The sequence below is a fragment of the Phoenix dactylifera genome, unplaced genomic scaffold (assembly GCF_009389715.1).
Source record: "Phoenix dactylifera cultivar Barhee BC4 unplaced genomic scaffold, palm_55x_up_171113_PBpolish2nd_filt_p 000274F, whole genome shotgun sequence".
NCBI lineage: Eukaryota > Viridiplantae > Streptophyta > Magnoliopsida > Arecales > Arecaceae > Phoenix > Phoenix dactylifera.
In genome coordinates, this window is record NW_024067759.1 from 345,854 (window position 1) to 372,169 (window position 26,316).

Here is a 26,316-nt window from a genome sequence, read left to right on the forward strand (position 1 = left end):
TTAATTTAGGGCTCTCCATACTCTCCTTTTGTATTAGTGTACTCCAGTCGTTCCGGTCCTTTCCCCTTCTTGACCCTGTCCTGACCGTAGATTCACTGGCCATTAGGGATGGGTGAAGTGAGAGCAGACCGCATTAAGTCGGAGTTGGTCGCCGAAGACCTAGATAGGTTCGTGGCTCGATACCACCTTCCCGAGGCCTGCAATGTTACGCTCCCGGGGCCTGAGGAGAGGATGTCCATCCTCCTCCAGGGAAGGTTGCCATCAACGAGGGCATTCTTCAGGCCGGGTTCCGCTTTCCCCCTCGGACTTAGTCGTTCAGGTGCTTCGGGGTTTAAGAGTGGCGCCGACGCAACTGGTGCCGAACTCATGGCGCGCCCTGACGGCCTTTCAGGTTCTCTGCCGCATGCACGAGGTTTCCGTCACCCTGAATGTCTTTTGGGAATGCTACGGCCTGAGCGGCCACCCCCAGGATAAAGGTGGTGTGCTTTACGGCGCGGGGTGCGGCCTCGTCAGAGGCTCCTACTCCATTCACGGCTGGAAGGGGCGCTTCTTTTTCGTTGACGCAGATCCTCTTGGGAATCAGGGCAACCTGGGAGACGCCGATGAAGTCCCCGATTGGCTATCGAGTTGTCGAGGGAGGAATCTGATGGCGTCGCCGTCTGAAGGAGTTGGTTGCGAGGGCCGGCTCCCCCGGTGGCTCGCCTTATTTCCGAGGATACCTTGGTGAACGTCGGTCTGAGCTCGGTCCCGCTAACCGTGAGCCCGCCACCATTTCTTTTAACTCTTCTCTCCTCTTTCGTCTCGTTCTTTCCTTCAGTTCTCAACCTCCGACCACCTCGTCCTTTTTGCAGAGATCGACGACGTCATGCGGTCGGACAAGGCAACGGCTGTTGGTAGGACGTCCTACTGGAAGCGTCCGGAGGAAGAACGAGCTCCTCCGAGCGGGCCCACCGGCGAAGAAGTCCCGCCGGCAGGCGACTCCGAGCCGACAGACGGGTCCGGACCCACCGATCAGGGGACGCCGCGGGCGCGGACCGGGAGTTGACGCTGTATCAGCCCTCCGATGCCGAGACTACCGTTTCTCCGGAGGCATCACCCGGGCGCGCCCGAGATGGACGGATCGGACGTGATCGGTCCCCAGCCCAGCCTTCGACTCGGTCGGCTCCGGACGATACGAGGAGGGACGCGCCGAGGCCCCGCCGAGCGGGACCCTGTCAATTCCAGGGGCGGTCCCCGCCGAGCATGGTCAGCATGACTCTTCCCCAAGCGATGGGTAAGGGTAAGGCTGCAGAACCACCGTCCGACTCCGGGGAGAAGTCGGGGTCGGCCTTCACTTTCGCCGGCGCCCGAAACCTCATCGAGACGGTGCTGCTGGAGAAGGACCGCAGGCGGGTCCGGGAGATGAGGTCCCTGACGTTGGGGCTGCCAGCTGCGTCTGTCTCATGTCGTGAGTGCTTTTGGTCACTTTTATCATTTATAGGCTCTGTTGATCCCGCCTGACGCCCTCGTTTTTCCTATCTCTTAGCTCGCCCAGTACATGATCGCCTGGAGTGCTACGAGGAACAGGCGAGGCTTCTGGCGAGGGCCGAGAGCCAACTGAAGGCAGTAGAGGAGGGAGGTCAGGCTGCGGCGGGGAGGATGACTAGGGACCTCGAGACGAGCTCCAGGTGGCCGAAGAGCGGGCACTCGCTCGCCACCCTCGAGAAGCAACTGTTGGAGGCTCAGGAGCACTCAAGGTTGCCTCGGGTCTCGAGGGCGAGATCAAGAAGGCGAGGAGCGGGCCGAGAAGCAGTCCCGGAAGGCTGCCGACTACCGGGAGAGGTGGGAGAAGGCTCAGCGGTCAGCCGACAACGCCCGACCGAACCCGGTCTCTTGAAGCCAAGCTGGGCGAATTGGAGTCGGCCTTGGAGGAGTTCCGCGCGAGCGACCAGGAGCTTCATTCGCGCCTGGAGGAGGCTGAGGCTGCTCGCATTGCCGCCGAGGCGAAGCACAAGGAGGCTCAGGCTGATTGCTGAGGGTCTCCTCCGAGGCGGACGACCGGATTGTGGCGAAGGTTTTGGAGGCGAAGGCTCAGATTATGGAGCGGGCAGAGGCGGCGCTGGCCGAGAAGAGTGCGGAGATCGGGCGTCAGGCGGTACAGGCTTATCGTCAGTCCGCCGAGTTCACCCGTGATATGTCGGAGCGGTACAGGCCTATCGTCAGTCCGATGAGTTCGTCCGTGACATGTCGGACGCGGGGTCCGACTCCTTTGTCTTAGGCTTCGAGGAAGGCCTGGCAAGGGTGTCGGTAAGTACCCCGAAATTGACCTGAGTGGGATCTCCCTTCTCGACTCCCCTCCGACGCCATCGCCTGCTGATTCTCCAACGTCTCCCTACCCTGCGGACGTGCCCGGCGTTCCCGACCGGGGGTTCTCCAAGCTGACCTCTGTATTTTTGGTTCTTTTCTTTGTGCGTTGGCGTTTTGCCAAGTTGTATGGGTCTCGCCTGAACAATGAAAGTTAATGCAAATAGAGTTTCTTCATTTCACTTTCGTCCTTCTCTTTTTAACTCTGATAGCGTCTCGCTGACTCCCGACTCTTGAAATTCTTCTGGGCAGGCCAGTATCTGAGGGTTAGTCTCAGGAAATTCTCCGGCGCTAGCCGGATCGGGTTAGGCTAGAAAATTCCCGGCGCACAGGATCGATTAGGCCTCAGGAAATTCTTCCGGCTAAGAGCATATTAGGCTCTTGGCCATCCGAGGGTGGTAGGGTCTTCGGCGCTAAGCCAGGCATCCGAGGGTTAGGCCTCAGGAAATTCTTCCGGCGCTAAGCCAGGCATCCGAGGGTTAGCCTCAGGAAATTCTTCCGGCGCTAAGCCAGGCATCCGAGGGTTAGGCCTCAGGAAATTCTTCCGGCGCTAAGCAGGCATCCGAGGTTAGGCCTCAGGAACTCTTCCGGCGCTAAGCCAGGCATCCGAGGGTTAGGCCTCAGGAAATTCTTCCGGCGCTAAGCCAGGCATCCGAGGGTTAGGCCTCAGGCAACTCTTCCGGCGCTAAGCCAGGCATCCGAGGGTTAGGCCTCAGGAAATTCTTCCCGCTAAGCCAGCTCGATAGGCCCAGGAATTCTCCGGCAACCAGCACCGGGTTTAGCCTCAGAAATTCTTCCGGCGCTAACCAGGCATCGAGTTAGCCCAGAATTCTTCCGCCAAGCAGGCATCGAATAGCTCAGGAAATTCTTCCCGCTACCAGGCATCCGAGGGTTAGGCCTCAGAAATTCTTCCGGCGCTAAGCCAGGCATCCGAGGGTAGGCCTCAGGAAATTCTCCGGCGCTAAGCCAGGCATCCGAGGGTTAGGCCTCAGGAAATTCCGGCTAACGTCCTTAGGTCGCGCAAGGCTAGGCTCAAAATTCCCCGGCGACCAGGCTCGAGCTTCAGGCTAGTTGCTCTTGGTTCGTGGATGATCACGGGTTAGCCTGGCATCCGGAGGGCCGAGCCTCGGGAGATTCTGCTCGTTGTCGGCCAAGCTGGCGCAAGTCGAGGTGACCGGCGGGGCTTCAGGCTAGTCTGCTCCGGGATGATCATCGGTTAGCCTGGCATCCGAGGCCGAGCCTCGGGAAATTCCGCTCGTTGGTCGGCCAAGGCTGGCGCAAGCCGAGGCGACCGGTCGGGGCTTCAGGCTAGTCTGCTCCCGGGATGATCATCGGGTTAGCCTGACATCCGAGGGCCGAGCCTCGGAAAATTCGCTCGTTTGGTCGGCCAAGGCTGGCGCAAGCCGAGGCGACCGGTCGGGGCTTCAGGCTAGTCTGCTCCCGGGATGATCATCGGGTTAGCCTGGCATCCGAGGGCCGAGCCTCGGAAAATTCCGCTCGTTGGTCGGCCAAGGCTGGCGCAAGCCGAGGCGACGGTCGGGGCTTCAGGCTAGTCTGCTCCCGGGATGATCATCGGGTTAGCCTGGCATCCGAGGGCCGAGCCTCGGAATTCTGCTCGTTGGTCGGCCAAGGCTGGCGCAAGCCGAGGCGACCGGTCGGGGCTTCAGACTAGTCTGCTCCCGGGATGATCATCGGGTTAGCCTGGCATCCGAGGGCCGAGCCTCGGGAATTCCGCTCGTTGGTCGCCAAGGCTGGCGCAAGCCGAGGCGACCGGTCGGGGCTTCAGGCTAGTCTGCTCGGATAACATCGGGTTAGCCTGCATCCGAGGATTGTCAGGCTCAGGAAATTCCGCTCGTTGGTCGGCCAAGGCTGGCGCAAGCCGAGGCGACCGGTCGGGCTTCAGGCTAGTCTGCTCCCGGGATGATCATCGGGTTAGCTGGCATCCGAGGCCGAGCTCGGAAGATTCCGCTCGTTGGTCGGCCAAGGCTGGCGCAAGCCGAGGCGACGTCGAGGCTTCAGGCTAGTCTGCTCCCGGGATGATCATCGGGTTAGCCTGGCATCCGAGGGCCGAGCCTCGGGAAATTCTGCTCGCTGGTCGTGCGCCTGTCGCTTGCCGCCCGACAGGATTTCTCCATGGCCAGCTGCGATCGGTGTTTCTCCTCCTCTCCAAGCGTCCCTAGGGAACACCAGATGGGCATTAAATGCTAATTAAGGGGTTACCTGGGAAATCGGATCGCCAGTTGCTGCTTGCGAGGAGTGTCAGTTAAGCGGCCGCGATACGCGCGTTCTCCAAGGCGGATGCAGCCTGGGGCGCGAGCGGGGATACGTGGACCTAGGGGTACAGGCCACCCGGAGTTTCCTGCACAAAGAATGCGATTAAGGAGAATGACGCTTAGGAAATCGCGGGAAGATACGCCTCGAGAGCCGGATCGGCTCCGGATTCAATGCGCCCGCATTTATTGGAGCCACCCGCATCGGAACGACCGGGGGGCCGCAGTTTGGCTATAAATATAGGTGCAGGTGCGATGAAGCCTGCCAAGCCGGAGCTGTTCAGGTTGCCATGGATCGTGGGCCTCCTCTCGGCGCATGGTTGAGAGACCCCTACCGAAGGAACGGGAGGCGCGCCTTCGCGACTTCCGCCAACTAGCCGTTTCATCTGGGATCAACAAGGAGGTTCTCCCGGCGGAACTCCGCTCTAGGCGTTTCATCCGGGATCACGTCTCCCTCCTTGAAGTTCGGCCTCCCGATTGAGCTCCGCACCAGGTGCTTGATCCGGGACCGCGCCTCCATATGCTCTTCCCCCTTGTATTCCTTCTCTCCCCTAAACTGGGGAGGACCGGAATATCCCTTGGAGGTGGCGTTCCCCTGGAGGCAACGGGAGCTTCGTCTGCGGCGGCTCCTCGTCTTTTTCGTGAGGCGTGGATGGCGCCTCTGGGTAGGAGCAGTGTGGACTTCTCCTTCGTCTACTTCTTCTTCATCCGCGCCGGCTCTTCGTCTCTTCGTGAGACGCCGATGGCGCTCCGGTTGGAAGCACCACTTCCGGCGGGATTGCAGCCGCTTCGGATGGAGGTTTCGGGATCCCAGATCTTCAGCTCCTCGGAGTCTCCGCCTCTTCTTTACTTTCTTTACACCCTAATTCTCCTCTGGGAATTCCTTGTAATCACACGAGCACGCCATTGTAACCAGAAATTATTGAAATGAAAAGTGTTATACATTTTTGAACTGTCTTTCTGGCATTGTCGTTCTACTGGTAATACATCCGCAGGTTAGCGGAATTCCAGCTCCTTGGAATTTCTCGACCATCTAGGGCCTCCAACTGGTAGGAGCCAGGTCGGTTTACCCAGCGAACCCTATACGGGCCTTCCCAATTTGGCGCTAGCTTCCCACTTCCGCAGGTTGAGATGCTTTAGCTCGCCTTAGCACCAGATCTCCAACTCTGAAAAACTTCGGTCGGACCTTGGAGTTGTAATATCGGGCACCCTCCGCTGATACATCGCCATCCGAACCTGCGCCATTTCCCTCGCTTCTTCCAAGAGATCCAGGTTCCCTCGGAGTTGCTCCGAATTGGCTTCGGGTCGGTGCGCGGCCACCCGAGGTGAGGGGAGTCCGAGCTCCACGGGGACAACGGCTTCCGTGCCATAGGTTAGGGTGAAAGGCGTCTCCCCGGTAGGGGTCCGATGCGTGGTCCGATACGCCCAAAGGACATTCTCGAGTTCTTCGACCCAAGCTTGCCCCGTCCGACCGATTCGCGCTTTGATTCCTTGGAGGATTGTCCGATTTGTGACCTCGGCCTCGCCGTTGGTTTGGGGATGCGACACAGATGTGAACCGATGCTCGATCCCGAACTCCTCGCAGAAGTCACGGAAATGCTTGTTGTCGAACTGTCGGCCATTATCCGAGATGAGGACCCGAGGTACCCCAAATCGGACAATGATGTTCTTCTTCACGAACTTCCGGACTTGCGCCTCCGTGATAGTGGCCAGCGGCTCTGCCTCCACCCACTTGGTGAAGTAGTCGATTGCAACAATCAAAAGTTCCGCTGTAGCTGAAGCGAACGGGAATGTCCGAGGATATCCATTCCCCACTGGGCGAAGGGCCAGGTTATGCAGTGATTGGTGCCAAGGGGACAGAAGGGACTCTCTGGACGTTGGCGTGGCGCTGGCAGGCGTCGCATTTTCCGTACATGATCCTTTGAGTCCTCCAACAAGGTAGGCCAATAATAGCCTTGCCTCATGATCTTGTGCGCCAAGGACCTAGCCCCCAAAGTGTGATCCGCAAACGCTTCGTGGACTTCGCCGAGGACGTAGGCCGCTTCCGAGGGGGCGGAGGCACTTTAAGAGGGGGCGGTGAACGAGTCCGATACAGCCTCCCTTCATAGAGTACGTAGTGGGCGGACTTCATAAACAAGTCGCCGAGCTTGATTTTCGTCTTCAGGGAGGATTCCCTTCGGCGAGGTAGGCGACAAGCGGGTCCATCCAAGACGGCTCCGGATCAATCGCCATCACCGCCCCAGCCCCGCCGATGCTCGGGGCATCCAGGGTCTCCAGGTAGATCGCCCTCGACAAGTTGTGCGCGTCTGCACTCACTAAGCGGGACAACCTGTCGGCCCTGGCATTTTCACTTCTTGGGACCTGCTGGATGTCGACACTGCCGAGGTCGGGAATGAGTGCTTGCACCTTCCGGACGTAATTCTGCATGGTCGGGTTCTGGGCTTCGAACTCCCCACGGACCTGCCCGACTACTAGCTGGGAGTCGGTGAAGACCTTCAGGCGCCGGATGCCGAGCTCCTTGGTGAGTTTGAGTCCCGTGACTAGGGCCTCGTACTCCGCCTCGTTGTTGTCACTGGAAATCCGAACCTCAAGGCATACTCGGCTATCACTCCATCAGGGCTGGTGAGGACCAGCTCGGCCCCCTCCACCTTCGGGGTTCGACGACCCATCGATGTGAAGCGTCCAAATCGGGAGGTCGAGGCTGGGTATTTCCGGCGACCTAGGTTCCGCCTCCTGCACCGTGCACTCAGCGAGGAAATCCGCGAGCGCCTTGGGCCTTGATGGCGGGTCGGGGCCGGTAGCGGATGTCGAACTCACCAAGTTCCACTGCCCACTTTCACCAGCCGTCCCGCATTCTCAGGATTGCTGAGGATCTGCCGCAGCGGTTGATCGGTCAGAGGGTGACAGAATGGGCCTGGAAATAGGGGCGAAGCCTCCTGGTCCGCGGTCAGCAGCGCGAAGGCGATCTTTTCAAGCCCTTCGTATACCGCGTCTCGGCATCCCGTAGGACCCGGCTGATGTAGTACACAGGCTTCTGGAGCTTTGCCTCTTCCCGAACCAGTACCGCACTGACTGCGGTTGGGGAGACCGCCAGATAGAGGTAGAGCATCTCCCCTTCTTGCGGCTTGGACAGCAAAGGAGGAGACGCCAAGTATTCCTTGAGCTGGTCGAATGCTGCTTGACATTCGGCCGTCCAGAGGAAGTCTTTCGGGCGTTTCAACACCTTGAAGAAAGGTTGGCAGCGTTCGGCCGATTTTGCCACAAATCGTCCGAGCGCGGCGACCCTTCCAGCGAGCTCCTGAACCTCCTTCACTTATGCCGGAGGGGACATATCTTGGATGGCTTGATTTTGTCCGGGTTGGCTTCGATCCCCCACTGGTTGACAATGAAACCGAGGAACCTCCCGGCCGAAGCGCCAAAGGCGCACTTCGCTGGGTTCAGCTTCATGCAAAACTTCCGCAAGGTGGCGAAAGTCTCCTCCAGATCCGCGATGTGCTGGTCTGCATGGCGGCTCTTCACCAGCATATCGTCCACGTACACCTCCATGTTCCGGCCGATTTGTTCTTTGAAGATTTTGTTGACGAGGCGCTGGTAAGTGGCGCCAGCATTCTTCAGACCGAAGGGCATTACCTTGTAACAGTATAGCCCCCGGTCTGTTATAAAGGCAGTTTTCTCCTCGTCCTGTGGAGCCATCATTATCTGGTTGTAGCCGGAGAAGGCGTCCATGAAAGACAGCAGCTGATACCCGGAAGTCGCGTCGACCAGTTGGTCTATCCGCGGAAGCGGAAAGCTATCCTTGGGGCATGCCTTGTTCAGGTCGGTGTAGTCGACGCACATCCTCCACTTTCCGCTCGCCTTCCGGACAAGTACGACATTTGCCAGCCATTCGGGGTAGCTGACCTCCCTTATGAATCCTGCCTCCAAGAGCTTGTCTACCTCCTGGTCGACCACTCGGATCCGATCCGGGGCACAGTGTCTCTTCTTCTGCTTTACTGGTCGGTGGGTTGGGTCGACGTTGAGGGCGTGAGAAATGACCTCCGGGTCGATCCCAGGTACATCGGCCCGCCGACCAGGCAAATACATCGGCGTTGGCTCGGAGGAATTCCACCAACCGAGCCCGAGCTCCCGGGTCGAGATTGGTGCCGACCCGGACCGTCCGGTCCGGGCGACCTTCCTCGAGGGGAACTTCGATCACACCTTCGGCCGGCTCCCCGTGCCGCAAGGCCACCTCGTCTCTGGCGTCGAGGGACTCGACGCTTAAGGCTTCTACGGGCTTCTTTCCTTTGAGAGTTGCTAGGAAACATTGCCTTGCGGTCGGTTGGTCACCTCGGACCTCTCCAATCCCGGCCGCCGTGGGGAACCGCATGAGCAAGTGGTACGTAGAGACCACCGCGCGAAGGGCGTTCAGTCCGGGTCGTCCGAGGATAGCGTTGTAGGCCGAGGGAACACGGACGACCAAGAACCCGAGCCGCACCGTGGCTTCTGCGGGTGCAACGCCCGCAGTCACAGGCAGCTCAACGACACCTTCGGCCGAGACAGCGTCACCAGTGAATCCTATGAGGGGGGTGGATGTTTTGTGCAACAATTGTCTGGACAAGCTCATCTTTTGGAAGGCCTCGTAAAACAAAATATCAGCTGAGCTTCCACTATCCACAAGAACACGCCTTACATCATAGTTTGCCATAGTGAGGGAGATCACCATGGCGTCATCGTGGGGGGTCTGAACCCCCTTTACATCTTCATCACAAAAAGTGATTACATTACCGACCCTCTGCCTCTTTGCGACGGCTGCCCCTGATGCTTCAGTCGAGCCCCCTGCGTTCCTCTCGGGCCGGGGGCAGCCCCCAGTGATAGTATGGATCACGCCCGCGACGGGTCGATTCTGCTCCCAAGGCTCCGGAGGGGCCGGGTCGGCCGGACGCGAGTCTGCGGGGGGACGTCGGTCGTTCACATATCGACCGAGACGCCCTCGACGGATGAGAGCCTCGATCTCGTCCCGAAGCTGGAAGCAGTCTTCGGTGTCGTGGCCGTGGTCCCGATTGTACTCACAGTACGCCCGAGAGGGCCTCCTCCCAGGGATCTTCTTCATCTGTCTCGGGACCGGGAGGTCCTCCCGCCCCTTGATTTCCATGAGGATCTGGGCCCGGGGAGTCAGGAGAGGAGTGTACCGGTTGAAACGTCGGGGCGGAGAACGAGGGCGTAGGGCGCCGTGGTTCCTCGCCGGCGACAGGCTTCTGCGCCGACGTTGAGGCGTCGGGCTCCTCCTCTGGCGTGCCTCTTTTCGCCTTTTCTTCCCGAGCTTTGGAGGGATCTCGGCGGCCTCCTTGCTCCGGTGGGCGGCCGCCTCCTCGGCGTCCGCATACTGGTTCGCCCGGGACAACAGCTCCGGGAAGCTCCGCGGCAGGCGTTTGTCCAGGGAGAAGGTGAGTCTGCCCTTTCGGAAGCCACGCTTCAGGGCTGAAAGAGCCACCTCCTGGCTCAGGTTCCGGACTTCCAGCGTAGCCTTGTTGAAGCGGGTAAGATAATCCCGCAAGCTTTCTCCCTCGTTTTGCCGGACATCAAAGAGGGAGTCGGAGACCAGTCGCCGCCGGCTACTGACGGCGAAATGGGTGATGAAGAGGCGAGTAAACTGGTCGAAGGACCGGATTGAGTTAGCCTCCAAGCCGGCGAACCACGCCCTTGCCGGGCCACGGAGGGTCGCCGGGAAGGCCTTGCAGAGGAGAGGATCTGATGCTCCGTGGAGGAGCATAAGGGTCCTGAAACTCTCGACGTGATCCCGCGGGTCCGCCGCCCCGTCATAGGGCTCGATCGCCGGCATTTTAAACTTCGGCAGATTCGGGGTCCGCAGGATCCTCGAGGCAAGCGCCGGCTGGGAGGAGATCTCCAAGTCGGCGAAGGGATCTTTGGAGTGGCCCTTCAGGACCTGGAGTTGTCGGTGGAGATCGTCCACCCGCCGGTCCAGGGAGCGCGACCGATGGGTGGGAGACAAGGAGCACCGAGAGGGGGACCGACTGGAGCGCGGGTTTCTTGAGGACTGGGGGGTCTGGGAACGCACCCGGGCCCGCCTCTCGTACCCCGCGCAGCTCCGATGGGAAGGTCCCGGCAGAATGGACCGTGCTCGAGAATCTTCCTCGCGCCGGCGCTCCTCCCCATGGGAGAGGAAGGAGCGCGGGTTGAGGAGGACAGGTGAGCGCTCAGGGAGCAGCGGCTCCTGGGCCCGCTGCGGTGCCCGAGACATCACACCCTGTAGGTTCTGCACTGCCCCCGCGAGGGTGCGAACCTGCTGGGCTAACTGGTCGAACTGAGCGGCTTCGACCATCTGAATGGGGGGTGGAATGGTGGAGTGTTGCTGAGAATGTGTTGGAGACGCAGCGGCCTCCCGGCCGGAGGCGCGAGAGGCCCCGCGACCGGAGGCATTGGAAGCTCCACGACCACCTCGCCGTGCCATTACGATCGCTCTGAGATTCGGTGCCCTCCTTCTAGCGCCAACTGTTGCTGGTGGTCCAAACCGAGAACGATTGGCACAGCGGTGTGAACGGAGTTCCGTTTGGGTTGCCTTGGTTGGTGTTGATTGCGCTCCACTTTCCACCGGAAAACCTGCAAGCAAGCCTCGCACCACCACTGGGGTAGTGGGGGCCCTCCGACGATCAAGTCAGAGGAGATTGGAGAAGAAGGAGAGATAATAGTAGCAAGTAAGAGAATGCACTGGAAGTTCTTGCTTACCTCCCCCCTTCTCCCCCCAGCCGCATATATACCAGGCTGGGGGGTCCTTCTGGGGGGTTGGTCATCGTGTGGCACGATGGAGTTGCCACTGACATGGCCGTTACAGGGCGTCGTGGGATAGCGCTGGGTACGGCCATGACAGGGCGTAGTGGAGCTCCGCTTTGTACGGCTGTTACAGGAGATCGTGGAGCAGCGTCGGATACGACCGTTGCAGGGAGTAGTGGAGCAGAGGGTCGCGGCGTGCTTCAGGGGAACAGCCTGTCGTTGTCGAGAGATTGCCGACTCGGGGTCGGACTGCTGGATCAAGGGGTAGCCGACTCGGGGTCGGGCTGCGAAGCCGAAGATATCCGACTCGGGGTCGGGTTACTGGATCAAGGGGCAGCTGTAGTCTTCTTGGGAGCGCGTGCCGGTCACGTGGGGCATGGTGGCTGAGTTCCCCCGTAACAAGTTGGTTATGATGCATAGGGTTGGCTTAAACAGAACATCAAAACCCCTATCACATAATTGACTTATACTAAATAAGTTATGCTTAAGACCATCTACAAATCGTACATTATCAACAAAGGTTGAGGAGGTGATTTGTACTTTACCTATACCAACGATGTGACCTTGGTTATTGTCTCCAAATGTCACTGCACCTCCCTTTTTAGGCTCAAGGGTGAAGAATTGCTCTTTGTCACCCGTCATGTGTCTTGAGCAGCCACTATCCAAGTACCAACAGTTTTTGTCGACCTTGGCTGCAAGACACTCCTACACAAGAAAATCATACAATTTTAGGTACCCAAGTTTTCTTGGGTCCTTCATGGTTAGTAATGTTGGTTCTTTTTGGAACCCAAACCTTTTTAATTTTTTTTTTTAGCTTTTTCTTTTCTATGGTCACACACATTAGCTTTATGTCCTATTTTTCCACAGCAAAAACATGTTATATTCTTTATTTTGCTTTTCCCTGCTTTCACAAAAAAATTACTAAGGAGCTTTTGCTTATTCTTAGGTTTATACCCTAAACCAGCTCTATTAAACACAGCTCGTTGATTATTAAGTATCATTTCTAATTTTTCAGAACTATATGTAAACTTTTCTACAAAAGGTTTGTATTTTTCAAGTTCTTGTGCTAATTTTTGTTTTTCTGTTTTTAGTATGTTTAAGTCTTTTGTGAGATTATCTCTTATAGTTTGTTTATCGTTTTTAAGTTCTGAAATTTCCTTGGTTAGTTTTTCATTATCTTTAATTAAGGTATTAGTTTTTTGAATTAACATTTGCTTGCTTGTTTTAAGTTCTAAATTTTCTTTAATGATAAAATCCTTATCCTTAATTAATTTATCGTATTTATGGAAGTGAGATTGATTGGTTAGTTTTAGCTCTTTATTCTTAAGATTTATTATCTTATATTCATCCATTAATTCATTAAACGCATCATACAATTCATCAAAGGTAAAATCTAAATGCGTTTCAGATGTTACCTCATTTTCGTTCGCCATAAAACAGAAGTTGGCCTTTTCCTCTTGTTCCTCATCTGATGATGATGATGATGAATCGAAATCCGTTAAGGTGGAGACGAGGACTTTCTTTTTCTTATATTTGCTGGCCTTCTTGAGCAAGGGACAGTCAACTCTGAAATGTTCCGGCTTCTTGCATTTATAGCATCCGATTCCTTCATTTTCTCTTTCCTTACCTTTATCCTTGTAGTAGAAACTTGAGGGACCTCTCCTCTGATGAAAGGACTTCTTTCGGTTGATGAATTTTCTGAACTTTCATCTCCCTCATTATCTTCTTCTTCCCTGCTGCTACTACAAGATAAATCCTTGTTAGAAGAAGTAGATTTGAGAGCTATTACCTTTTTCTTATGAGAGGATTCTTCTTCGCTGTGTTGTTTCATTGTGAGCTCGTGCGTCATTAGGGATCCAAGAAGCTCCTCAAGTGGAAGCTTGTTCAAGTCCTTGGCTTCTTGGATTGCCGTTACCTTGGCCTCCCATGATCTTGGCAAACATCGAAGAATCTTCCTAACAAGGTCACTGTTAGTATAATTTTTGCCAAGGCTTTTTAGGCCATTGACAATATCAGTAAATCTAGTAAACATGCAGGTGATAGTTTTATTAGATTCCATCTTAAATAGTTCATATTTATGAACTAGTATGTTCATTTTAGATTCTTTTACTTGATTCGTGCCCTCGTGGGTCACTTCAAGCCTATCCCATATTTCTTTTGCGGAATTGCAAGTTGAGACTCTATTGAATTCATTACGGTCTAAGGCACAATAAAGCACATTCATTGCTTTGGCATTTAGTTGTGCCTTCCTAATATCATTGTCATCCCAATCTTTTTCAAGTTTGGGTATAGTAACACCCTCTACAAAAATTGATGGGATGTATGGTCCATTAACTATAGTGCTCCAAATCTCATAGTCTTGAGCTTGGATAAATATCCTCATCCTAGCCTTCCAATAGGAGTAGTCGGTTCCATTAAAGAATGGAGGTCTATGGGTGGATTGCCCCTCAATATGAGAAGATCCAAATGGGGTTGTCATTTTGATCTTTTACTCTTTTGATAGAAGAGTTCCCGCTCTGATACCACTTGTTGCCCAAAAAGACAACCCAAGAGGGGGGGTGAATTAGGTTTTAAGTAATTATTGCAATTAAAAACTTTGTGAGTAACTAATTAAAACTTATTGCAAGTGGATTAATTAGTTTACTATATGCAGTGAATGAAGGGAATTGAAGAGACAATGAAACAATCACAAACACAAGAGATTTTATAGTGGTTCGGAGCTAACCCTTGCTCCTACGTCCACTCCCCAAGCTTCACTTGGGAGTTCACTATAATCCCTCGGATTACAGCCGGTTGTTTTACAAGCTCACAACCCAACTTGTTGTTTTACGAGATCACAACGAACTCGATCGGTTTTCACAGGCTCACCGACTAGAACCACCCGATTGTTTTTCCGGGATCACAATCGAACCCTTACACCATTGGTTTTAACTTTGGCTCACCAACAAACCTCAACACCCTTGATTCAATTCCCTGATTGAATCAAGTAAGAAAAGCAGTTTGAAAAGAGTACAAGGATAGCTTCTTGAAAAGCGTATATAAACAATATGAACAAAGAAGAGTTAGAAGCCCTCAAACAGATTTTTGGATGTGGAGAAAGGGGCTTCTCAAACTCTGCAACTCCTCTTGAATGTGCTGAAGATTTGCTGTCAGATGAGGAGCCTTAAATGCGAGGAAGACGTTTGGAGGATGGACTTCAATGCACTTCTTTCTTTCTCTTGTATTTACTCTAGAGAGGCTTTGGTAGGTGGAAATCCCTTTTGCTTTGAATGGAGTCTCTTACTTCGTGTCTATTACTGTTCAATCTGGCTATTTAAGCAATCCCCATAGAAAACTAGCCGTTAGACTCACTTTTAGGGCCGTTCTGCACAATCTACAACTCCTGACACAGTGTCCGTTGGGATCGGAGTCGACTCGCTCGATCTGGAGTCGACTCGGCTGTTGCTGGAGTCGACTCATGCTTTACTGGAGACGACTCGCCCACTGTTCAGGATTTGAATTAAAGTGCTGTCCCGTTCTGGAGTCGACTCGCCAATATCCGGAGACGACTCTGCCTTCTGGTGACGACTCGTTTTCAGGGATCCAAAGATCTTTCTTTCAGATTTACTTCCTCGAGTTGACTCGGATTCTCTTGGAGTCGACTCGGCTCTCAGAGCCTGAAAACTGGTCTTCTGTCTTTGGAGTTGAACTGCCTCGGAGTCGAGTCGGCTCTCAGAGACCGAAAAACTGCTCTTCTGTCGTTGGAGTTGAACTGCCTCGGAGTCGACTCGGACTTTGCGGGAGTCGACTCGGCTCTCAGAGACCGAAGTTGGCTCTCTGACTTTTAGTCTTGCATTCCTCTGAGAGTCGACTCTTCCTTTCTTTGGAGTCGACTCGCCAACCGTTGGAGTCGACTCGAGTTCTTCTGGAGTCGACTCGGTTCTCAGAGTCCAAAACAACTTCTCTGTCTTTCTGTCTGTTACTCCTTGGAGTCGACTCAGAACTATCGGGGGTCGACTCGGCAAGCATCGGAGTCGACTCGAATTCTTCAGGAGTCGACTCGGTGACAGGGTCTGAGATTCATCTTTCTGTCCTGTTGTTTGTTCTCAGTCGGAGTCGACTCGTAATGTGCCGGAGTCGACTCGAGTCTGTGCCAGAATGTCTGAAACACTTGGAGTCGACTCGAAATCTTCCGGAGTCGACTCGCGTTCCAGAATTTGGTTCAAACTGAGTTCCATACTTAGCCAAAATGTATTGAACCAAGGCTAGAGACAATTAAACATAAATTCACAAATATTTGGCTGAAACACTAGATTGAATTCATTAGTATAACATAAGATATACTCAAATACTTTGAGCTCATCAAAATCAAATAGGGTTATAATCAATCACTCCACACACTTCATCAAGTTCATGCAAATTGGATAGTAAACATGCATAATGTATAATAGGCTTAAATTGGAAGGTAAATATTTAATAATAAAAATAATGTTGGAAAGCAAAAGGAGTGCTTAAGGGATCCTAGGCTATAGCTCTAAGACTTGAGAGCTAAGGGAGGGCTAGAAGAAGTTGGAAAAGACCAAAAAGGGATCTAATCTCTTCTCGAATGGTCTAAGATGATGAAGAAAACAATGGTAACATTTGGATTTTTTTTGTTGACTTGGAGAAATCTGGTGACATCTATGGATTGGCTAAAGGAGAGAGCTATAGATCAAAGACTTCGTTCAATAGGTTGAATGCTCTTTTCACAATCTGATGGCTAGAAGTGTTTTCTTCCTTGTAGCTTATGGAGAGAAAGTAATTGGGAGCTCAAAAAGATCATATCTACTTTATATTCACACCTTTTGATGTTTTAATAATTTTATGATGGATTTTTAGACAATTATTGGGTGACTTTAGTTAACAGGGGTTGAGATGTCTACAAAATATTAAACTATAATTAAAACATGTAGGCTATGGGTTGAGGACACCATTCAATTATGATCCTAATTTGAGCCTATTCTACTAGTTTTCAAAAATCATCAAATTTAGGCTCAATATTGAACATGGTTTCCAATCTACTTGCATATGTACAAATTGAACAAATTAGGTGTGAGGAAGTTAATTGGATCCACAAATCATTAACCGAGATATAGGAAACATAGAATTGATGGGTTATTTTGAGAGAATTGGACCAGTTGATTAATCATATTAGATAGGATGAACTGCGATTAGAACATGTAAATTAATTTAGTGAAGTTAGCAATGAACTTATTCAATTAACTTATAATTGGTCAATAAGAGATGGGATTAGATAGAAGAGTGGGTGGATTAGGTTCAAAAAGAAGTTGAACTCTAGGAATTGCATCGAAATTTGTAATTCGGGTATGAAATTAGGGAAAATATATCAACTGTATCAATTGGCATAAGTAGGTTCATTATGGATGCAATTGTTAAATTAGACATAGGATGAAATTGGATTTGAACAACCTTGAGCTATTAAAGAAATAGAAGATGGAATATAATTTAAAATTTTAATAAGATTCTAATTTCATTTTGTCTTAAAAATATTTATTTTTTATATGAGCACAGCTCCAACAATGAAGCAGCACTTCAAATTTATTTTATAAACTATTGATTAATATCTTCAATACGTCTAACTCTGCTTCAAAATAAAGAATTACTTAAGGTTAAAAACAAAGGATAGATTTGTAATCTCACACTCTTACCTATGCCTTCCTTATAGATGTTGAATCCCCCATATAATTCACAATGTTTTCATTTCATACTTAGCACAGCATTTGACTCTTCCACAAACTTGATTTTGCAAAGCAATCCTAACTCGCTTATAAACTAGTATAAGGTATCATCATCTCCGAAATAACACTGTATCTTAATTTCATCTTATCACAGTGTGAGATTTTTCCATGAACTTGGTTTGCAGAGCAATAGTGTCTTGACTTGTTTATTAACCATAATAAGGTATAACAATAAATTTCAATTTGATCATTGTCAAACACAATTTTGATATCTTTCTTCATTCTATTAAAATATTATTCTTTTTCTTAGTAATATAATTTAGAGTTTCTTGAATAACTACAGAATGATTGTTACAAAATGCTGCGCTTTTTTTTGGTATAAGATTGCTGCACTCTTAAATAATTTAAAATCTTTCAATTCAGCAAATAATCGAGATATGTAGCCAGACACAAGCTAACCAAAAAAAGAGAGCTTAAGTTGTTAAGTTTTGGGTCGAAGTAGTATATCAATCATTTCACCCTTCTTTTACCATCCAATGTGGGACTATATTTTCAAACATGTTTCCCAATAATATCCCTCTTATGTATACTACTCACATCCTTACCTAATCCCCCCTCTCATCCAAATGCACCATCATATGCTACTATATGTTTTCAGCACACTTAAGTTCACTTGTCATATGCCCCTCTCATACAATTTCACCGCATTGTGTTTCACTTATCAAGTGTACTTCTGAACGTATTATATTGTGCTCCTGCATACTTTTATCACACTCTGGTTTACTTGCTACATTACATGCCCTAACTCTTCATTATGCCCTACTCTCCTCGTGTTCATGGCATTGTTGTTGCACGTTACTTTCCGATGGGCTTGAGCCTACATTTTAAGCTTGATGGACCAGATCGGGCTTGAAATATTAGCTTGCTGATGCAGGACAACTATAGGAAGAAGAGGAAAGGGGGAAGAAGAGGAGGAGAAGAGGAGGGGGAAGAAGAAGACAAGGAGGCTAATTTTTATTCATCATTCATCAAACTCTAAACATGAGCATAGATCCATATATATAGGGTCACAAAATAACAAACAGACTCCTACAAATAAAACAATCCCGAAAAGGCCCTAAATAACAATATGCAAATAAACCCAAATGACAATATGCAAATAAACCGAATCAACATATAATAAACCTAACTAAAATAAATCTATCTAAAATAAAATCAAGCTGGCTGAATCGGCTGGAATCCGCTGAGCTGGCTGGATCCTGTGGCGACCGGCTGATCTGGCATTGGTGTCCGCACCAACTCTTCTCGGGTGGAAAGAAGTCTACCTCGATGAAAGCGGCTTGGCAAAGTCTCGGTACTACTCCAACAAGTCCGGATCAATCGGCGGTATCTCCTCGCGCTGGATCCAAGTATAGCCGGATCTTGGTTGTCCTCACCAATGAACCAAAAAATATTGGATGCCTCCATTACTGGTAAAAACTATTTGCTCGGCTAAAATAGAATCAATATACTCTTTTTGTGCTCCATGGAGGATAAAAGAAAACGAAGATGGCGTGGAATTAATAATAGGATAAACATCGGGTATAGAAGAGTGTGCAACAAAAGAGTTATCGGGAATTGCAACCAAATCTTTAATATTAAGAGCAAGGCTATGACCAAAATCAAATGGAAAGTCAATGGCATAGGCGTTAGTGCCATTCTTGTGCAACACCCTAAATGGTCCAATACTAAGAGATTGCAATTCCTTAAGATGGATCATTACGTAACCCCAAGTTTGAAATTTTTTAGCATGGAAATCAGCTTGCATCTTATATTGAGCAGTACATGCATGAATGCCTTTATGGATTTTCTGATGCAACTTATGAATGTGTTGTGCAAATGCATATGCAGGCTCCAAAATTCTAACATTAGTTTCGATGGATTGTGTGAGGGCATATCCAACTACACTCATGGTGGACTGGTCAGACTCGCTATCTGACTGTGCAAGCGAGCTAGGCGTAATGTGGGTGCATCTTAGGGTTTCAAGTTTGTCATCACACTCTTCCTCAATGTCTTAAATGTCATTAAAGTTTGGTTTATACATTTGTTCCTCTAAGTCATCTGTGTCACCTCCCAGCTCTTGCTGAGCAATAATGAAAGATTTATGAGCACATTGGAAGACAATGTGACCAAAACCTTGGCATTTGTAACACCGAATTGTGGAATGTGGTTTGGGAGGCTCACCAAGAATTTTCGTGTCGTTAGTGTCTCGGTTTGGGGCATGGGCAGTAGGAGGGGGCCTAGGAGTAGTGGACCCTATGGAAGGGCCCGTGGAAGTGCTCCATGTGGCAGGGTGCCTTACAAATGTGGATTTAGTGTTCCATCGATTAAGGAGATTGTCCTGGTAGTTAAGGGGTAAGTATTTTTCTTTAAGTCTCTCTTTTATCTCTACCCAATCAGTTATTACACATTGATATTTCCTAGTTAACAGCTGTTCCATGTTTTTCTTTTGAGGTCGGCTTGATCAGAATTGGGTGACTTGATGCCGAAAATAGGACGATCCATTTTGCCTCCCATCAAGACTTGGTAAGTCTTAGTTGAGTTTTGATCATTTTTTAATTATTATTTTTTTAAGTATATACCCTCCTAAATATATAAAATTGTATGGATACATTTGTAAAGTTACTATTTACATGTATACCCTTATAATTCTCTTTTTGCATATCACGTGTTGAGGGTGTTTCAGTTATTTCAATTTTAAACCACTAAGATGGGACGAGCATATTTGCAGAAAAAAAAGAAAGTTATATATATGAATAGCATCTTTGTATGTGTATTTATGTAATTCCATATATTTAGATGAGCATATACTCGAAAAACACCTTTCTTTGTTTTTTTTTTTTTTTTTTTTCCTTGAGGCGAACGAATCTAAAATGTTTGTTTACAGGTTGCAGCCTTCAAGTTCTGCATTTGCGGGCAAGGGCAAAATTTCTACCACTTGAAGTATTCTAGCGTATTTATAATTTGCCGAATAGTTACACTGCCTTTATCTAGGCACATTAATCTACATCATTTAAAAGCATCTTTCTAATATTATAACATTACTCTATCAAGTCCATGAACTTGAGAGTTGAGCAGTGTTTGCGCTGCGAATTGCTAAATGATTTGCATTTTATAGTTATAATAACTCGTTTCAAAAAAACTATATATCTAAATCAAATTCAACACATGCTCGGAAGATAAGAAACAAAGGAAGTGCACCAGATTATTTTTTCAAGAAAAGAACCATCCAAGTGCTTGCTCGGATGTTATCATCCCTGGTCAAAGTAGGTACAGGGTAAGAAGGGGGCAAGGATTAATTTGGTTAGTGAATTCCAGTGAGAGCCATCTTGGACGGGTTGAGCGGGTATGTGGTAGAAATTAGAAAGGATAAGGACTAATTTGATAAGGATTAAGAAAAGCCTACATTTCCCGGATGACAGATCACCAACTTCTATAATTTTCATACGCGCCTCTCACGTGCGGGCCGCTGCAACCGGACAAGATAATTTAGTGATGATTTCAGGACCGTTCATCAAATTTCCACGTCACAAACCGCCCCTACCACGAGTCCACCAATCAGGGGCTCACCTGGCCAGGACCAACCTGAAAAATAGCCGAAAACCCCTACCGAATCAAGCCGGTTCTACTCCCTCCTCCCTTCCCGTCTCCGTTCCGTTTACCACCCTCGCCATCCTCCTCCTCCTCTTCAGTCTTCCCCCCCTCTCTCTCTCATCCCCTCGCCATGCCTCTCTTCTCCTCTTAATCCAGGTGAGATCTCCCCCCTTCATCTCTCCCTTCACGTTATTCCCTATCATTATTTCCAATCCTTTCAGATCTCGTTTCACCCCACTCTCCTCTCCTCTCCTCTCCTCTCCCCGTCTCCATTTCCTTTCTTTTACTCTGTCAGATCTATTATCCCACGTCGATTTTAATTTCTACCACTCGCTATTATCACCACACTCTGTTTTTTTTTTTAATTGTCTTTAGACGGATTCTTTGATCCAGAAGGATACAATGGAAGAGGATCCACATGAACCCGCCAAAACAGCCTCCTCCCCGCCGGCCAACTCCTCGCGGAGCCCGGCGCCCGGCGGGGCCCATCCACCCGCGGGCCTCACACCCGACGACGACCTCTTTGAGCCCGTCTCCCTCGGCAATCCCGACCATGCCCCCGCCACCGCCGACTCCGTCCGCTCCCCCACCTCCGACAACCTGAACCGCTCCTCCGGCGCAGGCGCCGCCTCCGATTCCTCCCCCTCCGCCACCGCCGCGGCGGAGCTCTACGACTCGCACTCTGCTGACATGCACACCTTTCCGCCCCACAGCCCCTCCGGCCCGGTGCTCAGGCCGTCGCCCTCGTCGGGAAGCTTCGATTCCTACCTGTCCCCTGTGGGCTCGCCTACGAAGCCGAGGGCGAAGCCGGCGATGCCTGACATTTCCCCGGAGCTCGTGCGATTGGTGGACTCCGCCATCATGGGGAAGACGGAGAGCATCGAGAAGCTCAAATCAGTGGTCTCGGATGGTGGCGATTTCGGGGACGTGTCGAGATCCGTGGTCGATGCTCTGCTTGTTACCATGGGCGGAGTAGAAGGCCTTGTTGAAACTGGTACTGGTGCTCCTGCAAATCCTCCGAGCGTGATGTTGAGTTCCAGAGCTGCGGTGGTTGCTGCTGAGCTGATCCCTTGGTTACCCTGGGAAGGAGACTCAGAGACCCACATGTCTCCGAGAACAAGAATGGTTAAAGGTTTGCTTTTAATTTTGAGAGCTTGCACTAGAAATCGTGCAATGTGCTCGGCTGCGGGATTGCTTGGAGTCCTGCTGCAATCAGCAGAGAAACTATTTGTCGATTCCCTTGATCGGGTGCCCTGGGATGGCACACCATTGTGCCAGAGCATTCAGGTTTTAGCAGGGCATTCATTGAGTGTAATTGATCTTCACCACTGGCTTGGACTAATAAAGAAGACCCTCAAAACTGACTGGGCAACACCATTGATACTGGTGCTGGAGAAGGCGATGCGGAGCAAGGAGGCCCGTGGCCCGTCATGCACGTTTGAGTTTGATGGTGAGAGCTCTGGCTTGCTTGGTCCTGGGGAGAGCCGATGGCCTTTTTCTAATGGATATGGTTTTGCCACATGGATATACATAGAGTCGTTTGCAGACACACTCAACTCGGCGACTGCTGCTGCTGCCATTGCCGCTGCAGCTGCAGCACAGTCGGGCAAGACATCTGCGGTGTCAGCAGCAGCAGCAGCAAGTGCACTTGCAGGAGAGGGCACTGCACATATGCCGAGGCTCTTTAGCTTTCTATCCTCTGATAACCATGGTTTGGAAGCCTACTTTCATGGCCAGTTCTTGGTAGTGGAGGTTGGTGGTGGGAAGGGTAAAAAGGCTTCTTTACATTTCACGTATGCATTCAAGCCACAAAGTTGGTACTTTGTTGGGTTAGAACATACTTGCAAGCAGGGTTTGCTTGGAAAGGCAGAGAGCGAATTGAGATTGTATGTTAATGGGAACTTGCATGAGAGCCGCCCTTTTGAGTTTCCCAGGATCTCAAAGCCATTGGCTTTTTGTTGCATAGGGACGAATCCACCACCCACAATGGCTGGTCTGCAGCGGCGTCGGAGGCAGTGCCCCCTATTTGCAGAGATGGGGCCTGTTTATATCTTTAAGGAACCCATTGGATCAGAGAGAATGAGTCGGCTAGCTTCAAGGGGAGGAGATGCATTGCCCTGTTTTGGAAATGGTGTAGGTTTACCCTGGTTGGCAACAAATGACCATATGAGGAGTCTGGCAGAAGAGAACTTGATGTTGAATTCTGAGATTGAAGGAAGCTTGCATCTTCTATACCACCCTAGCTTGCTAAGTGGGCGGTTCTGTCCAGATGCATCTCCTTCTGGTGCAGCAGGTTGGTTAGTTTGTAATTTTTTTTCAATCTTATTCATTTCATTGAACACTTAGAAACACTGAAATTTTAGTGGAATTTGTTGACAAAAAGACAATAATACGGGTGTAATTAAAAAAATCATGGCCAGATGAGTAGTGTTTATAAACATTTCCTAGATCACAGTGTGTGGATACTCCCTCCAAAAACTAGTACCAATAAATGGTACCTGCAGTACCCTTTTCATAGTATCTATTTCGCACCCCTTGCACTTTGAAAAAGAATTTCAAATTGTATGTTGAACACTATCCATTTGTTTCCAGGCCTTTGGGAAGGAGATATTGATCTTTTGATCAAATTCAATGAAATCATTGATTGCTGATGTAAATTCAATTTTATTTAAGTAATACCACATACAGATGAGAAACTTCAGTTGGATCACTTTGACATAGGATATTAGGGCGTCTAATAACTTTGTTACAAGATGTTTAGATTAGACAAGGCAATATTGGACATATATCTGTATATGATGTTTATCAATAATGTTCATTCTGAAGTGGGCTTGCAACAGATGAAACATGATGTAACGATAGTAAGATTAAAAAGTAAGTAAAACATGAAAATGATATTCTCAATTTGTATTTGTGTAGGCATTTTCGTTTACAAGATGATGAATCACACCTGTTGTTCAAACTAATCTGATATATGGAATCAACTCCATGACTTGTCCTGAGGATTAATCTTCAGTAACTTTTATTTCTTCATGTTCTAGTGCGGCTTGCACCTCTCTTAGGCTTCACTGCTAGATGATCACCCCCTTCAACCACATCAATGCATTTCTTTGAGTAACTGGGAAGGAATTCCAACATACTTTAATCAACTTTTATCACTTTTAGTAAAAAAAAAGGTATCTCTATGCCTGAGGCTCCGACTACTGCAAGGTCTCGGGAGGGTCAGCTGTACGTACCCTTAACCCATGTGCGGAGAGGGTGTTTCCGTTATTTCTAACCCGTGCCACCCAAATCACAAAGGTGAAACCTTGCTAGTGCACCAAGGCCCACCCTCTCTTTACTTCAAATATAATTGTTTTTTCCTTCTTAACTAAGGCTTATACTAGTCATGCTCTTGGCCCTTTCAAAACTTTAAAATTCTTGAGGGGTTTCATCTTGTAGCGCATTTACATTGTTTGACATTACCAAGATTTTGAAGTTGGCTGGAAAGGAACATGATTCATAATGGTCTCTTGTCAACATGAACAAGCTTTTCTTTTAACTTTACCTCAAAATATTCTTCAATGGAGAAGTAACTTAAATAGTGGAGAATGAAAAGGGGCATTTTAATGATTTCACTATTTCCAGGCAACTTAATTTTGCCATGATCATGGATGACATGTGTGTCTGGATTTCAAACTCTTAAAACTTTTCATCACCAATGGTCAATATTCTTGCTGCCTTGACATACAATCAAGAATTTTGAATGGTGATCAAGGAAAACAAGAATACCTTATACTAGATGATGCACCCTTATGTTGTAATCTATGCCAAAAGGGCACTTTATGATATTTCTTTGAGCACTGTTCTATTTCACTAAGAATCCCCTGGAAAGGTTACAAACCTGGTTTTTATTGCAGCGCACAAGGGGTTCAGTTGTTAATATGGGGCCGAAACGCTAACTTTGCCCTTGTGGTTCATAGTGAAATGTGATTTGAAGTCGTTTCAGGGAAGTTTTGCAAGATAAAAAGCATTTGGCAATTCTTTCTGATGAATGGAATGAGGGATTGTGTTCGCTTAGCCCATAACTGTTTTGTCCTTTTCAACTTGGACTATAATGATGAAACCTGTTTTTAGAATGTCCTTTTTATCCTTCTATAGTATAACTTTTGCATTGATGAAGCTGCTTAATGTGTGGTCAAGCTTTAGGGTGGGCTAAACACTACAGAACAAAGACTACCTCCTTCTCCAAGATAACTATTTGAATTTTGAATCTGACTTTAGAGCTCTATACATGAAGATCCCTAAGCACCACTAGAATACAATTGGAATAACTTACAAATATTTAAGCTAAGATTTTCTTTAGTGCTAAGATTACTTAGAGAATTAAGTTATAAAGATACTTGGATCTTCTCTGCTATTCAAAATCCAAATCCATAGCCAACTAATACTGAACTCCTCAATTTGATGATTGTTCCTTACCAAACAAAATGTGACTTTTCACTGGTCTCCTCTGCTTAGTCTTTTAATAATCTGAACATTTAAAGTAATAAAGATAATTTAAAAACTTGCTTATTTAAATTACTATAGTTGGAGAACACTCAATTTCTGTCTGTTCTGCTTCAGCTTGCTATTATCTCTATCCAATTGTTTCCAAATGCTGAACTTGTAACTATGATAATTATTGCTCAATGTATAAAATTTTGTACCTCAAATGTCTTTATAATGATGGCAGTTAGCTTATGTACTTAAATGATATTCTATAGAAGGTCCTTTCATCACATGTTTGGTCGTTCTGTAATACTAAGCATTTTTTGTTGACTATTTTCTTAATTTTTGCTTATTAAAAGTGGGGTCGGGAGTCATTATAAGAGGTACCTGTGACCCTAATGATCTTCTGCCAATTATTTTTGTTTGGTTTTATGAACCCATTTTCACTCAGCATTTTTATTGAGGTTGCCACTAGGGTTGCCTTAAGCTTTTTCCAAATCCTTCGAAGAACTTGCATCCGTGCTATTTTAAGCTCTCCTGCTGCTTGCTGACCCTTGAATACAAATCCTGATATCCATGTTGACAAGCAATCATCAGATCTTTGTTGCACATGCCCCTGCCATCTTAGTTGGTCCATCACTTTTCCTCAGTTCGTGTGACTGTTTTCCCTTGTAATTCCTCTTTCTGGTCATATCAGTCCCAGACTATACTAATTTAACCACATACCAACCTTAAATTTCCCTTCCACATTACCCCCTCCCCTTCCTTAGGTTATGGAACGTTACCCCCCCAAAGCGCATGTTTCTGGACACGAAGCTGTACAATATTACTAGACTTACTGAAGTTTGATCATATTTTCTCTAAGTTGCCAAGGCATGTCTTGGTCATGTATCTTCTTATCAACATCTCTCCACTTTATCCACCTAATTTTTAATCATTTAGTTGTCTCTTTTTTTACCTCTTCATTCTTTTGTATATCAAATCCTAGTTTTCGAAATCAATCATATTTCAGAATCTCAGTCTTCAGTTTTTTGCAGGGCATTATTTCCATTTCCATGTAGCCTGAATTGGCAACCAGTATTTGTTAGATACTACTCACAGCTTAGCAAACCACA

The 26,316-nt window shown here is 48.8% G+C and overlaps 1 protein-coding gene across 5 annotated transcripts in view; it reads left to right on the forward strand.

The window, feature by feature from the left end:
- Positions 1-20,752: 20,752 nt before the first annotated feature.
- LOC103718064 (BEACH domain-containing protein C2-like) overlaps positions 20,753-26,316 on the forward strand; it is a 57,195-nt gene continuing 51,631 nt past the window's right edge. For 2 of the 5 annotated variants that reach the window (XR_005507750.1, XM_039117760.1), the window contains exon 1: positions 20,753-23,024. Coding sequence is in view for 4 of the 5 variants with exons in the window: in XM_039117760.1 (XP_038973688.1) it covers positions 21,134-23,024 (1,891 nt within the window). In the remaining variant the exon portion in view is untranslated. The remainder of the gene's footprint in view (positions 23,025-26,316) is intronic. The other 3 variants (XM_008806709.4, XM_026808837.2, XM_039117759.1) reach the window with 3 other exon arrangements.